General features: G+C 43.1%; 1 protein-coding gene across 6 annotated transcripts in view; it reads left to right on the top strand.

Moving 5' to 3' along the window:
• GSPT1 (G1 to S phase transition 1) overlaps nucleotides 1-5763 on the top strand; it is a 40052-nt gene extending 34289 nt beyond the window's left edge. For all 6 annotated transcript variants that reach the window (XM_077906670.1, XM_077906668.1, XM_077906665.1 and 3 more), the window contains exon 15: nucleotides 1051-5763. In XM_077906670.1, coding sequence (XP_077762796.1) covers nucleotides 1051-1103 — 53 coding nt within the window. In that variant the 3' untranslated portion in view covers nucleotides 1104-5763. The remainder of the gene's footprint in view (nucleotides 1-1050) is intronic.
• The last annotated feature ends 10079 nt before the right edge of the window (nucleotides 5764-15842 follow it).

The following is a 15842-nucleotide window of genomic DNA, read 5'->3' as shown; positions in this document are numbered from 1 at the left end:
AGATAACTATTTTAGGAGTGTGGAAAGTGTTACATTAAAACATTGTGGTTCAGTTGAAATATAGAATCAGCACCTCACGTGTTCATTCCATTTCTGTTCTACAGAAAACTTACTCTGGGTCTCCTGCACGTCAGGAGCTGTGACAAGCACTACACCTCCTCCACCTTATTTCAGAGGAATCTGTACAGAGACAGTATTTACTTTATTTTGAAGTCCTTATCTTAAAAATCTTCTTGGTAATGGCAAACCTGGTTACTTGGGTTTGTCCTGTTAACTTAACAAAATGAGAAACTTAGTTACCAATTAGAACCTGACAAAATCCGGTGGATAGAAAGTAGCAAGAATGTTTAATCCCAGAGTTGTTTTTTTCCTAAAAGGTAGCTTGGCCTTTTAGGTTTTTCACATGACCTTGTGGTATTTCTACCCTTTATAATAAATAGAACTGAGAACTCCTCCTTCACATCTTTATTGAGTTCATGTATATACCTTGAAATGGATTTGTTTTAAGTGTACAGTTTAATGAATTTAATCTATTTACAGGGTTGTACAACCATCACCACATTTTATATTTAGAACACATAGAACATCTAAAAAAACTCCTATACCTGTTTACAGTCACTTGGTGTTCCTATCCCTAGCCAACCACAGATCTTTCTCTGTTTGCCTTTTTTGGGCATGCCATATAAATAGAATCATACAATTTGTGGTCTTTAGTGTCTAGTTTTTTAAACTTGGCATGTAATTAGTTCTTTTTTATTGCCAAATACTATTCCGTGGTTCGGACATTCCACATTTTACTTGTCCAGGCTTAGGTTTGTGATATAGGAAAGGATAAGCTTCTTTTCAGCTCCCCCTACCCTCTAGAGACCCATTTATTAAAAGACACCTACTAAGAAATCATGACTTTGGTGGAAGAGCCAGTTAATTAGTATTTACATTGTGGACAATAATTTTATGATTTAAAAAATAATAAGCTTGAATACCTTATGTAGCCTTGCTGTTAACTACTGAAAAGGGTTTTTGTTTCTGTTTTTTAAATTTCATTTCTAGGTAAAACCATTGCAATTGGGAAAGTTCTGAAACTGGTTCCAGAGAAAGACTAAGCATTTTCTTGATGACCCTGCACAATACTGTGAGGAAAATTGACTGCAAAAGCCTACTTCACACCGCCTTCTCTTATTTTCTGCCCATTGACAAACTTCTCCCCATATTTTGCAAAGACAAAATCCACAGCAAAAGTCCACATTATGTCAGCTTTCTCATATTGAGAGCTCTGCTATGCCACTGTTGAATTTTCCCCCAGATTTTTTTCCTTCCCCTCCCAAACTCTGCTTCCTTGGACAGATTTGGCAATAGCTTTGTAAGTGATGTGGACACAATTGCCTACAATAATGAAAACTTACAGGAATTTTTTTATTTTTCATTTTCCCCTTAGGCATACTTAGTCTTTTTTTCCCCCCAGGCAGATCATTCTGAGTGTGCGAGTGTGTGCACATGTTATAGAGACAACTACCATGTTAATAAAATATTCAATTTGAAATCCTTTTCGGTATTTGAATTGCTTTTGAATAACGTTTTTTATCTGGATGTAACATTGTTGCATTAGCTTTTTAACTTACCAAGTAATTGAGTACATTTTATGACTTGGACTTTTCTAAACTCTTCCCTCCCCACTACTTTAAATGAGGCATTTCCAAACGCTGTGCAAGTTTGTATAAAGGAAAGCGTTAGTTTGGCCCCTTACTTTGGTGGTTAGTGCATATGTCCAATCAAACACCTGTATGGCGCTGGGACGCTGCTGTAGTAGTAGGTCTGCCAGCTATTTCCTGCCAATTTATATTCAACACGGTTTCTTCAACACAGTAGGCTGTTTTAAAAAAGAACAGCGTACTGTCATTTTTATTAGTAAAATGTAACAAAAGTACCCCTACAGAAAATTCCATTACCGTGTTAAATTAGTGGGATTTGCAATAAAGCAAGCATGTTGAGACCTGGCAGAAATGCCTCCTTTAGCATTTATAAGAGCTGCATGCATCTAGTATGAAAACTATCCATTGCAAGTGCCAGTTCTGCAAATTACTCCTTTACTATTTGTATCAGTAATTTTAAAGGCTGGATGATTCTTGCTGGTTTAAAGCTAAATCTCATCCGGCCACTAAAGGAACACCTATTTAGAACCATCCAAATCTGCACAGACTAAAGTTAACAGTGATGTGTAGAATCAAGCACAGTATCGAAGTTTTTCTCAGTTACTTGAAATTGACTGTTTTCTTAAAGCTGAAATTTGCTAAACTGTTATTTGGACGAACCACAATGGAGCATGGCTGTGGTTTTTAGACTGAAGGCTGACTTTCTACTATAACTGACAGGACTTTGAAATTTTTAATGAGAATGAGTGGGAAATGGAAGAGCCACTTTTTGGGTTTATTGGACGGCCCCCCTTGATTTTGAGGGATATCATGTATCAAAGACGGCCTCTTTTAGACTGTGGTTTATCTCTAAATAAGATACTTTTGTAATTGTACATTTAATGACAAGTCCCTTCCCTCAGAAAAGAAAAGCCTAGTCAGACTGTTTCCAGTCACAAAGCATAAAACAATCTAATCCTGTTCTCTTAACTATAGAATTACCATTCATTTCATGAATGGTGCTATATCTTATGGACAGAGCAAAGTTATTGTCCTACAGCTTCCTATAACTATACTCACGGCTATTAAATTGCATGAAATTTAGCTAAATTTTATTATGTCAGCAAAATCTCTGGGCTTTTATTTTTCTGGGAAATACGGGAGCTTTAATCAGTACATAATGACTCTTTTTGTACTTCCAAGTTAATAGGAACAAAATAGCAATTGCTTGGATTTTAATGAATCTTTAAAAGCTCAAGAGTTGTTGAAATTATTTCCAAAAATAGATTTCCATTTTTAAATCGAGCATATTTTTAAAAACCAGTTCTGTTTGCTATTAAAACATTTACAATTTTAGAATATTATGTGCATGTTGCCAAGACTCCAGCAAAACGACATGGATACCAACTGTAAAGGGTCTAGCTCTAAAATAGAAAAGATTATGAAATATAAATTTCATTGGATTCTTTTACACATTTGTGCAAATGATTACTTAATCATGAAAAAAAAAAACGCACTGTTAAATATGGGCTTGGAAGTTCTTTAGGAAGTATTCTCAGAATTGATGCATTTTAACTCCTAGTTCACCCTGGCTGGTGATCTGGATGAGGAAATTCAGTGTCTGGCGTGAACTGGCAGCATGTGATGCTGGGCCTCTGCAGAGAGCAGTGCAAGGTCCTGTGCCGATGGACTGTGGGTGTGGCTGACAGTGCAAACGTAGGCTGACTGGCTGCAGATGAGGGTAATATGGACCCAAACGTTTCTTCCTCCAGCTTTAGCATAGATCTTAGAATCTAGACTTAGAATCACAACTTTCTTTGCATCTTTTTACTTTAATGTTCTGTATACAACTGTCATGCTAGATTATTTATAGTTTTTTAAATTAATGAATTGAGAATAAAGGTATCATTAATGAACATCTGAAGTAATTGCCACTTTAAACCTTTACTGCTGTGGGAGAGGGGAAAATACAGCATCTATTTCTTGTTTTTAATTTGCAAAATGGACTTATATCCAGCGAAAACCAATGTAAAATCAAACCAGAAGAGTTGGACTGAGTATGTATTGCCATGAAATTAAGTGACAAATAGTAAAGTGTTCTTGAATACTTAAGCCCTTGTATATTTCTTTGTTTGGAACTGAAAGTCTTGAAATATGTGATAACTGAATGTAAAAACTCTGTAAATTGTTAAAGTACAGGTGGTTCACTGTAACAAGAGGGAACTCGTACTTGCCTGCTAGTTCCCTAAGCGACAAGAACTGCGTTCTCAGTGTGGGATGGACTTTCAAGGGGGTGCAGTCGGACAGTCCCTGGCACCCTCTCAGCTCAAGTGCTGCAGAGATGTGGGGTCATGCTTTCAATCAGATGCAGTTTTGCAACCCAAGAAAAAGGCGGACCTATGGTCAAAAACTGCTTCCATGACGAACTCTTGAAAAAAAGTCAGCTAAACTCCCTGGCATCTTCAGGAAGACTTAGTCACAGCTGTCACTACCCCAAGGTCTGTGATGACTGTCCCATGGGGCAGCACTTCAGCTTCTCTCCTCGTTGGCACGGACTTCCTCACAGGCCGCCACCACGTGAAAGGTGGCTTCGTGGCTCTGGGGACAGATGTAAGGTAGTTGAAGGGCAAATAGTTTTTACGACAACTCTAAACATCAGGCGACTCTGAACCCTTGGAAACTTTTGAAAATTGTGGTCATTGCACTCCAGCGGCCTGGAGAACGACGCGACGTTCTGTACAGTGTTGGCCTACCTTATCAGAGTAAACGTGCCATTAATCCTCTCACAGACACACGCGAGGTAGACAGCAATCAGCAGGATTCAGGGGACGATTTTCTGTCTCCAGATAACGTGGCTTCTATTTCCTCCCGCTAACTTTTCAGTGATTCTAGCAAAATGCCATCTGATATATTCATGCTTTGTTTCTTTAGAGATCTTGCCATGGCAGCAGCTTGTGAAATAAATGTAATTATACATGCACAACTCAAAAGACTTATTACTAGGTTTAAATTTAGCAGTCAGTTGGTTATATTAGATTTCCTAGTAAGTGGAATAGGGACTGTTTGTTTTTTTTTTCCCGTGATAGTTCAGTGGATTCCATTTGAACCAATTTACTGCCAGAATTCAGGTCGGATAGATTGGTTCAACTTGTGATGGTTTTGGTTCTAGGATAGTCTTGATTTTCAGGATCCTGGAACATACTGAGTCTTCCCTTCAATAAATACACTTTTCACATACCTCTAATCTTATGCTTCCTTGAAACAGTAATCTGCTAGCTGAGTTGTTTACTAGGGAATGTTCTAAGGGCCCGGAGGTGTGGGAGTGGAGATTAGAACCTTGACGTTCTCCAACATAAGGGAAAAGCAGGTAGGCACCATGTCTGATTAGGCAGAAAATTGGGATTTCTCGAGCAGCCCCTAGAATGGGAACCGTCTTTTCTGCCTCACCACACATGCCACTGTGCCCTTTAAAACTTAACACGGAAACCTCAGATTTGTGGACGGCAAAGGTGGAATGATGTTTTGTGCTTCCTGAGGCTTCCCTCTGCCAGGCACATTCGCTTAGCGCTCCAGATGTCAGCCCGAGTCCCTGCTACCTCCTTTCCTGCCGCCCGGGAAGAGTGTGCTGGAGCTGAGCTCCTGCGCTCCTCCGGTGACCATCCTCGTGCTTCAGGTGACCGAGGTCAGCCCCGAGGGCCTGTCTACTTTAGGGACTCCCCAGGGAGCCGCTCTCGGAAGTCAACTCACCTTAGTTACCTAGTTTGTTCTGCTCTAAAGGAAATGTGGATCTCTCTCAGGCCAGGACTTAGTGACTAGTTTTTACTAGAACAGCGTAGGTCAATACCTAGGCTCTTTTTTTTTTTTTTTTTAAACAAAAAAACCCAGAGAATTCAAGGGAAGGGAGTAGCTCTGCTGAGGTTCTGAACCTAATTCCAAAGTATGGCAGACTAGGTAGGAACTGTGGGGATCCAAGGTCAAGAAACCTTTTTCTTATGATTTGTAGCTACCTACTGTGCCTGACTTGGTGCCTGTGTGAGGATGAAGCCCTTAGCCGCTCTTGCAATTATTCACATGACTGAAGTTAAAAGAACTTGCTTTTGTAATAACAATAAAAATTGTCATCTTCCCTTTTGAAGGACTTGTCTGTCTGTTTACAATCGCCTGTACTGTATCATGCCCGAGGGCCTCAGTGGTCCTCTGTTCAGTTCCTGATTGGGAACAGGTACCAGCACCATCTCCCAGTGGATCTGGAGGGATCTAATGAGCCGGATCACGTGAGGGACTGACAAATGCGTGGTCTCCCTGCACATGGTATGCAAAGCTTTGTACAGTCTTATGTAAGCTTGCTTGCTTGTTTTTTTTTTTTAAGATTTATTTGATGCAGGGGAGAGGGAGGCAGAAGAGTAAACTCACTGAACTTGTCGCCCCATGCGGGGCTCCATCTCAAGACCCTGAGATCACAACTTGAGCCAAAACCAACGGTCAGAGGCTTAACTGACAACTTCCAGGGGCCCTGTAGGTGACTGAGTCTTAACAACCACCACACAGGGCAGCCCCGGTGGCTCTAGCAGTTTAGCGCCGCCTTCAGCCCGGGGCCTGATCCTGGAGTCCCGGGATCGAGTCCCAAGTCAGGGGACTCCCTCTGCCTGTGTCTCTGCCTCTCTCTCTCTGTGTGTGTGTGTCTCTCATGAATAAGTAGATAAAAAATTTTAAAATCTTTAAAAAAAGTTTAAAAAAAAAAAAAAACACCAAACAGGTGAGAGGTGCTTAATAGCTGTATCACAGGGGTGCCCTAATAGAAGTAAAATCTTAAAAAAAAAAAAATAGCTGTATCACAGTATGTGGCTTTATGTGAACAGAGTTGGGGAGACCTTGGTGATTCTGTCTCAAGTACTACTCTCTCTATTCAGGGTTTTCCTTTTAAAGATTTATTTGTTTATTCACGAGACACAGGCAGAGGGAGAAGCAGGCTGCCTGCGGGAGCCTGATGAGGGACTCGATCCTAGGATCCCGCCCTGAGCCACCCAGGTGCCCCTATATTCAGGATTTTTAATAGTGATCAAGAAGCCAAATACTTAAGGACAAGAAATGAATAGTAGGGAGGGGCAGCCCGGGTGGCTCAGCATTTTGGTGCCTGCCTTCGGCCCAGGGCATGATCCTGAAGACCGGGATCGAGTCCCACGTCGGGCTCCCTGCATGGAGCCTGCTTCTCCCTCTGCCTCTCTCTCTGTTTCTCATGAATAAATAAACAAAATCTTCAAAAAAAACCAAACAAACCAGAAATGGTAAACAGGCCGTATACACTGTAGGTGGGCTGACAGCAGTATAATCCTGCGTCCTTTTATTGCATGAGTTCGTATGAGTTCTTGCATAAACCATCCTAGGTGAAAGGAATCACTTCAAGGTTTTGATCGTGTCTGTGGTAGAGGTGTTTGACATTCACTGGAGTCTTGGCTCACAACTTGTCAGCTAGTTAACAGAAGGGAGGGAGTCCATTTTTTTAAGATTCTATTTATTCATCAGAGACACAGAGAGGCAGAGACACAGGCAAAGGGAGAAGCAGGCTCCATGCAGGGAGCCCAATGCGGAACTCGATCCCGGGCCTCCAGGATCACGCCCCGAGCTTAAGGCTGCCCTAAACCGCTGAGCCACCGGGGCTGCCCAGAGGGAGTCCGTTTTACAAGAGTTCACAAGTGGTTCTGATTAACCACAGTAGTTAACCACACTCTTCTACTCTTCAGTGACTAGGTCTCCAGCCCTGCCCATCAACCCTGTGCTCTAAGCGTGCCGGGACATGAGCCACATGTAGGCACTGCACTGCGGTGGGTAGACGGACCAGGGGATCTCACGCATCACGGCCCTTGGAAGCAGTTTCAGAGACTCGCATTCTTCCAATCAATGCATAATAAAGCAGAAAACCAGCATCAGTACCTCGGACACGGTAGCTCTGTAGTGAAGAACTACAGACCCTATCTAGTAGAATAAATGATGACCAAGTTACAGTATTTTCATTTAAAAAGACTTTCAGGAAAAAAACACTAGTCTTTTTGACCATGGGGAAAAAACAGGTCCCAGAAAATATATATTTAGCTTCTTTAGTGATGAGGTTATCTATTTTAAGTCTCTGGCCATTTAAGGCCATTTAGATATATGAAGAATTTTCAGTAATGTACTGCAGTGGCAAACATTTTTGTTTCCTTATATTCACCTTCCAAATTCAGTCTTAAAAGTGGAATTTTTGTTACTGTGATTATGTATCTGCTTTAAATTCTGAAGGCTGTGTGCCCAAATTCCTTGCATGAAATATTTTCCTGTTTTCTGCTAGAAATATATTAGTTAAAACAAGGAGACAAAAATCTTGTAGCTGACAAGTGTGCTTTTTGTTATTCAATTACTATTTTTTCTTAGAAGCCCATTTTTTAAGTGGGCTCCATGCCCAGCGTGGGGTTGAACTCATGATCCTGAGATTGAGGTGCATGCTCTACCGACTGAGCCAGCCAGGCGCCCCATCAAGATTTTTTTATATGATCCTTCTATTAAAAACTAGTTAGGGGCACCTGGGTGGCTCAGTCAGTTATGTGTCTGCCTTCAGCTCACGTCCCCGAGTCAGGCTCCCTGTTCAGTGGGGCGTCTGCTTTTTTTCACTCTCCCTCTCCCTCCTCATGTTCTGTCTCAAATACATAAAATAATTTTTAAATAAGCAAAACCTCTTCCCTCTCCATGTGTACTGGGTCACATTTAATGTTAGCTGCACATTTTCTTAACCTATCCCACTTTGAGTTCTTTAACATTTTGTTTCAGGGAAATGATCGTGCCCAAATATAAAAACAAGCAGTAAAAATAGTTTAAAAATTTAAGGATTTATAGGAATTTTAATTTTAAGGCTTTTTTTACCAAAAAAAGTTCTACTCTGTGGTTTAAGAGTCTATTGGTCATCTAAGTCTACTGGTAAAACAGCTAGAGAGGAAATCACAGGAAAATTACCTATTTAACTTGTTCTGCATTCTTTATCGTGTGATTATATTTGGACTGAGATTTACTCTGGTGATTTCACCCCTTTTAATGGGATGAGGACACAGTACTCAAGCACTTTGTGACTGCTTATAGACTTCACAGGTTACTTAGAACAAAAGCAATCTCCATCACCAGTTATGTTATTTCCCTGGCAAATACACTACATTTTTAGGATCAAGAGATTTTGAAAGAATTAGATTCTTAAAAATAATTACTATTTGTAAAGAAGTTCCAGCAGACAGAACTTGTGTACAAAAGGAGGGTTTTTATTAAGGCAAAGTTTACATACAGTGAAATGCACACAACTTGAGCTTCCAATAAATGTCGAATGTGTGCAATTATGTAAACACCCACGTCAAAACAGAGTATTCCCACCACCCCAAAAACTTCCACTCTTTCCAACCCATTCCTTCCTCCTGCCAAGGTGATCACAGTTTTGCCACACGTTCATTTTGCCTGGGTTCAAGCTCCACATAAATGGAATCACTATATGCACCCAGCTGTCTTCTTTCTAGCAACATGTTTTCGAGATTAATCCTGCTGGGTCTATCAATTTATTCTCTTGCCAAGTACACCATTCTATTTTATGAATATCCCAAGATTTTTTTTATCCCTCCTTAAAGGGAGATTTAATTTTGTTTCCCAGTTAGGATTCCATCATGTTGGCTGCAAATACAGCCTTCTCGGAGTTATCATTACAAATGCAAATAAACCAGACAGAAAAGTTTCATCTTTTCTGTTTAAATGCTTTTATTACTAAACAGACCATTCAGTCCTCCTAAAAGGTGATGAAACTACACAAGCTCCCCTCTGATCTCCCAGGCAATCCTGAATGCCTTCTCCACTGTGCGCCCTCTGACGTGTCATGCCTGTTCCCAAGTGGCACTGTCCCCAGCTGGCTTCTGTGTTGCCAGGGTGAATTAACTGGACATGCACCTCTACTGATCCAACTCTTTCAAACCTCAGGACCAACTCCTATTCTTTTTCTTGTTCAGTTGACTTATTATGTTTATGTAGAACTTTTCAAAGTTCTTTTACTGACCCTTCATCATTGATGACCTAGCATGATATTTTATAGTGGCTACTGAAAACCTTACTAATTTGAGTAAAGAGGCATGGAGTTGTCTCGACATCTAGCAGTTATATATGGGTGTTGCTTAAGAGAGCACAGCCCTCCAAGCACTTGTCAGCTGCCTGTCTTCCACGGTAAGAGATAATAGCTGGTCTCCGTAATCTATGTTGTGTAAGTCTAGAAATCACTTTTTAGATTGGCCTTAATAGGACATTCCTCAAGGAGTGCAATTCCCCTAAGCTGAGGTGGACTGGATTCGTTTTCTTCCTAAGTCATGTCCAAGGAGGGGCTGATGCACGCCCAAGACTGCGAGACATGGTGTCCCTCTGGGGCCCAACTGGCCATACAGCTGCCGGGGATCCCCTTAACTGCCCCTGGTGACTTCCCGCTCTCCTCCTTTCTCTTCCTGGCGCCCTCCAGAGGTTCCTTAAAACAGTTCTCCCTGCCTGAACACAGGCGCACCACCTCCTTTCATCTTTCAGCAGCTGAGATGCACGTTTCCTCTCCAGTCCATTTAATTATATTTTCAACTATAGGCTAGTCTCGTGCTGTTATGTATGTGCTGGGTGCTATGTAGATAGAAGCCATCTCATTTAATCCTCTGAACGATTCCGGAGAACCAGCACGCACCTACAAAAAGGACAAGAGGGAGGGAGGGGGAAAGAGAGGAAGCATGGCACTGTCTTAGGAACACATGTGCAGTACAAGGACAGCTCCCAGACAAGGGAAAGAAGACAGTGGACCAGGAAGAGCCAAGCCTGGAGCAAGCATCTGTGCCCCGTGTGCCAGGCCAGCGCTGTGTGTACCTCCGGTTCTGGTGGAATGAGCAGGTCTTACCACACGGCACAGCAAGGTACTGACTCTAGAGAAGAACCATTACTACTGTTGTCCTCGCAGTTTATAAGCCACCCGTGTCCATGGGTCTATCACATCCGGCCTCCCCCACCACACAGCGCCCTGTGCACTCGTGTGGGTGAGCCCTGGGGACCCAAAGCCACATGAGGCCATGGATGTTCAATCTGTGGGGAAACCAAAATGCTACTGGAGAGCTGAGGCAGTGCCATTACACACGTTATTATCCTTGGTGGTGAAAGAACTGGGACTCTAACATATTCCCTGGGACACAAAAATCTTGTCATCTATTTCAGTTGCCCTCCTAGTAAAAGGTGGCAATATGCCCAGGTTTCATCTCTCCTCTACCTCTGACATCCCTCATCATCCTTCACTGAAGGGGCCTCTGTAAGCTCACCGTGACCCACCTGCCCACCAGCATGACTTTTTGTCAGGATGTCTTGTCACCTTCAGTACTGACATGCTGTCACCACATCCTCGCCTCCCCACTGCCCCAGAGTGAACAGAACACCCTCTTGGTTTCCTTATACATCCTTGACTATTTCTCAGGCTCTTACAGTGGCTTTCTCTCCTGTTCCTGGACTGTGGGGCTCTGCACAGCCCTGCTTTTCCTGTCCTATTCTGTGTACTCTCATCCATCCACAGCTGTAACCGTCCCCTCTGTGACGTCCCAAATTCCTTTCCTTCAAGAAACTTCTCTTCCATGTTCCAGATCCTGGATGTGCCTCCAGGAATTTCAACCTCAAAATACTGAAAAATAATCTATTTTTCTTTCCAAATCTGCTCCTCCTGTCTTCCCAAATTGTATTAACACCACCACCCATGTGCCCAGGTGTTCAGAATTTGGGAGTAATCTGAATTTACCTCCTTGTATATTTAATTTTTGATCAAATCTTTTTCTTTCTTTTTTTCTTTAAGTATGCTCCATGCCCAGCAGCATGCAGCCCAATGTGGGGCTTGAACTCACGCCCTGAGATGATGACCTGAGCTGAAATCAGTAATTGGACGCTCAAACAATTGAGCTACCCAGGAGCCCTTCTGATAAAAACTTACACATCTTCCTACTGCTATCACCCTATTAGACCTCAGTACCTAGAAAACCACAGTAGTTTTCGGTGCTCATCAACCCAAGCCCTGTCCCAGGCGATTCCAATGCATTATTCGTTCTTTAAAGAAACATCAAGTATGTCATATATGGGATAGGAGCTAGGATACAGTGGTGAGCATAGCATTTCTCATTTTCCTACCATTAACTGGCCCTCTCCTGCCCTCTTAGAGCGTCTCCTCAAACAGAAAATAGCCAATTACAGGAGAACAACTGTGGAGGTGGCAGCATTCTGGAAGAAGTTAGGGCACGTGGGAAGGTGTGAAGACAGAGTGGAAGGTGCCTGGGTGGCTCAGTTGTTAAGTGTCTGCCTTTGGCTCAGATCATGATCCCAGGGCTCTGGGACTGAGCTCCACATGGGTTCCCTGCTCAGTGGGGAGTCTGCTTCTCCTTCTATCTCACTGTGCTCTAGCTCTCAAATAAATAAATAAATATAAATATATATATATAATCTTAAAAACAAGAGTAGAAGGTGCAGAGCTGAAAGCAGGATCTAAAACAAAGAGTGAGGGGAAGTGTTCGAAGTCGGGAACATGGAAGGTAGCCTGCCTAATGTGGATGACCATTTAATTTATTTTTCAAACTAGGACACTTTTTTTCAGGACAAATACTAAACCAGATAGGACCCCAGATAACAGATGAAAACTCAGATATATGTAAGGCACTTGGAAGAATCTATACCTTATCCTCATGACAAGGATAACTAAATGAAGGAGGTTAAGCATGATTGGCTTTGATAGGATGAGATCTGCAGATTATATAGATCATTGAAGGGGATGGAGAACAGACTACAAGATGTACAACTGGAGGCAGGAAGATGAGTTAGGATAGTCTGGGAAAATAAGATGCGGGCCTGCACTACAGGATAGAAGGGGCAGAAAGAATCAGATAAATGCAAGAGACTTTTAAAAGGAATAAACAAGGGACCCCTGGGTGGCTCAGGTTAAGCATCTGCCTTGGCCTCAGGTCATGATCTCAGCGTCCTGGGACTGAGCCCCTTGTTGGGCTCCCTGCTCAGCGGGGAGTCTGCTCCTCCTCTTGCCCCTCCCCTTGCTCATGCTTGTGTGTTCTCTCTCTCTGAAATTAAAATAAATAAAATAAAATAAAATAAATAAAATAAAATAAAATAAGAACAAAGGAATAAACAAGCCTTTGGTATTGACCGTGTATGGAAAATGAGGAAGAGAGTTAAGGATGACTCCCATATTCTGGTTGGAGGAATTAGGTGGCTGGTGGTGCCATAAATCGAGACAGAAAATACAGGACGAGCAGGCCTATGGGAAAGATAATGAGTTGCTGCGGGGCCTACTAGATGTGAGCTCTTCCTAGGACTTCTGTGTCAACACAGTTGATGGGTCTGAAGACAGAAGGTTTACAAATTCCCATTACTTATCTATGATGGATAACAAATTATCCCAAATTTAATGGTTTAAAATAACAAACACTGGGCAGCCCAGGTGGCGCAGCGGTTTAGCGCGGCCTTCAATCCAGGGCCTGATCCTGGGGACCTGGCATCGAGTCCCATGTCGGGCTCCCTGCATAGAGCCTGCTTCTCCCTCTGCCTGTGTCTCTGCCTCTCTTCTCTCTCTGTCGCTGTGTCTCTCATGAATAAATAAATGAAATATTTTTTAAAAAGCATTAAAAAAATAACAAACACTTATTATCTCACAGTTTCTGTGGGTCAGGAGACAGCACAGCTAGATGGTCCTGGCTGAGAGCCTGTCAAGAGTTTGTGGTCATCTCAAGGTCTGACTCCTTGAGGATCCACTTCCATGCTCACTCCCATGGTTGCAGCAGGCTGAGTAGCCTCAGGACGTGGTAGATGTCTACACCAAAGCAAGTAATCTGAACAGAAGGAAATAAGGGGGGGGGGCGGCGGGGGGTAGACACAGCGGGTGAAAAATACTCAAAGTGCAAACTATAAAAAAAAAAAAAGTGCAAACTATAGTCTGCTGTGTCATATCTGATAGAAGCAAGTGACACTCAAGGGGAAGGGAATGGAGCACCATCACTTGATTATCAGAGAATCTGTGGGTGTGTGTCCTATTTTTCATATCACCACAATACCACAGCCAGATTATGAACTTTCCCACAGCCTAGTGATGAATTCGGCTACCTCCTCTTCTCCCCTGCCAGTTAAAAAGCCACATACCTATAGATTTCTCTGAGGTACATACCACCCCTCAGCCTGGTCATGAATTAATTATTCCCTAACCTACCATTCTAGCCTCACCTCCCATCCTCCCTTCTGCATGTCCCTGCTCCAGCCACTTACTACTTGCAAACATGCAAACACCACCATGCTTGTCAACCTCAAGTCATGCCTTTCCTTCTGGTCTAAAAGCCTTGTTCTCAGCCGGTGCCTTCTTAGTGCAGCAGGCAGCGCGTCAGTCTCATAAAAGCCTCGTTCTCAGACTTGAATTCAAGTGACACACGTGACAGCCCTGATGCTCTTCTCAGAACACCAGAAAACGTTGATACGCAGGGCCTCCACTGTGCTAAAATGAATTCTTTTTTTTAAAGATTTTATTTATTTATTCATAGAGACACACACAAAGAGGCAGAGACACAGACAGAGAGAGAAGCAGGCTCCATGCAGGGAGCCTGATGCAGGACTCCATTCCAGGTCTCCAGGATCACGCCCTGGGCTGAAGGCAGCGCCAAACCAGAGCCACCCGGGCTGCCAAAAATGAATTCTCTCTTGCACAAAATTCTAGAATAGATGAGAGAAAGAGAGCAGGTGCTGAAGATTCAAGAACATTTCTTCCAGGGCAGCCCGGGTGGCTTACCGGTTTAGCGCCGCCTGCAGCCCAGGGCCATCAGGGAAATACAAATCAAAACCACAATGAGATACCACCTCACACCAGTGAGAATGGGGAAAATTAACAAGGCAGGAAGCCACAAATGTTGGCGAGGATGTGGAGAAAAGGGAACCCTCCTGCACTGTTGGTGGGAATGTGAACTGGTGCAGCCACTCTGGAAAACTGTGTGGAAGCTCCTCAAAGAGTTAAAAATAGACCTGCCCTACGACCCAGCAATTGCACTGCTGGGGATTTACCCCAAAGATTCAGATGCAGTGAAACGCCGGGACACCTGCACCCCGATGTTTATAGCAGCAATGTCCACGATAGCCAAACTGTGGAAGGAGCCTCGGTGTCCATCGAAAGATGAATGGATAAAGATGTGGTTTATGTATACAATGGAATATTCCTCAGCCATTAGAAACAACAAATACCCACCATTTGCTTCAACGTGGATGGAACTGGAGGGTATTATGCTGAGTGAAGTAAGTCAGTTGGAGAAGGACAGACATTATATGTTCTCATTCATTTGGGGAATATAAATAATAGTGAAAGGGAATAGAAGGGAAGGGAGAAGAAATGGGTAGGAAATATCAGAAAGGGAGACAGAACATAAAGACTCCTAACTCTGGGAAATGAACTAGGGGTGGTAGAAAGGGGAGGGGGGGGGTGACTGGGTAGTGAGCACTGAGGGGGGCACTTGACAGGATGAGCACTGGGTGTTACTCTGTATGTTGGCAAATTGAACACCAGTAAAAGATAAATTTATTATAAAAAAAAAAAAACCCTGGAGACCCGGGATCGAGTCCCACGACCGGCTCCCTGCATGGAGCCTGCTTCTCCCCTTGCCTGTGTCTCTGCCTTTCTCTGTGTCTCTATGAATAAATAAACAAAATCTTAAAAACAAAACAAAACATTTCTTCCACACTTTGATTACAAGGTCGCTGCCGGAGTCGAGCAATGTCCTCCAGCTCTGGCTAGAGGGAAGGCGCGTTTTTTTTCGGGGAAAACAACAGACACGGAAGGCCTCCTGCTCTCGTCCTTTCATCTCTCAAAGAGGTCCACAACTGGCTGCAAAAAAAGGCCAGGACGAGCATGTCCACCAAAAAGCTCCTAAACAAACTCCTGTTTCCTGCCTGATGGTGAAGGCCGCTGGGCAGGTTTTAACGATGAGGCAGGAAGAGGACGAGGTACCTACCGACTTGAGTCAACCTCCAAGATACGTGCATTGGGGAGGAAGAGCCAACGAACAGAGCGACGGGCATACCAGAGTACTAGCTGTGTTTAAAAAAAAAAAAAGAAAAAAAAAAGATTACGTTTAAACCCAGGCACCGAGGGCAGCCCGGGTGGCGCAGCGGTTAGCGCCGCCT

This window comes from Canis aureus, chromosome 8 (assembly GCF_053574225.1).
Source record: "Canis aureus isolate CA01 chromosome 8, VMU_Caureus_v.1.0, whole genome shotgun sequence".
Taxonomy (NCBI): domain Eukaryota; kingdom Metazoa; phylum Chordata; class Mammalia; order Carnivora; family Canidae; genus Canis; species Canis aureus.
Note: the sequence above shows the minus strand (reverse complement) of the source record. Positions and strands in the feature narration are given on the sequence as shown.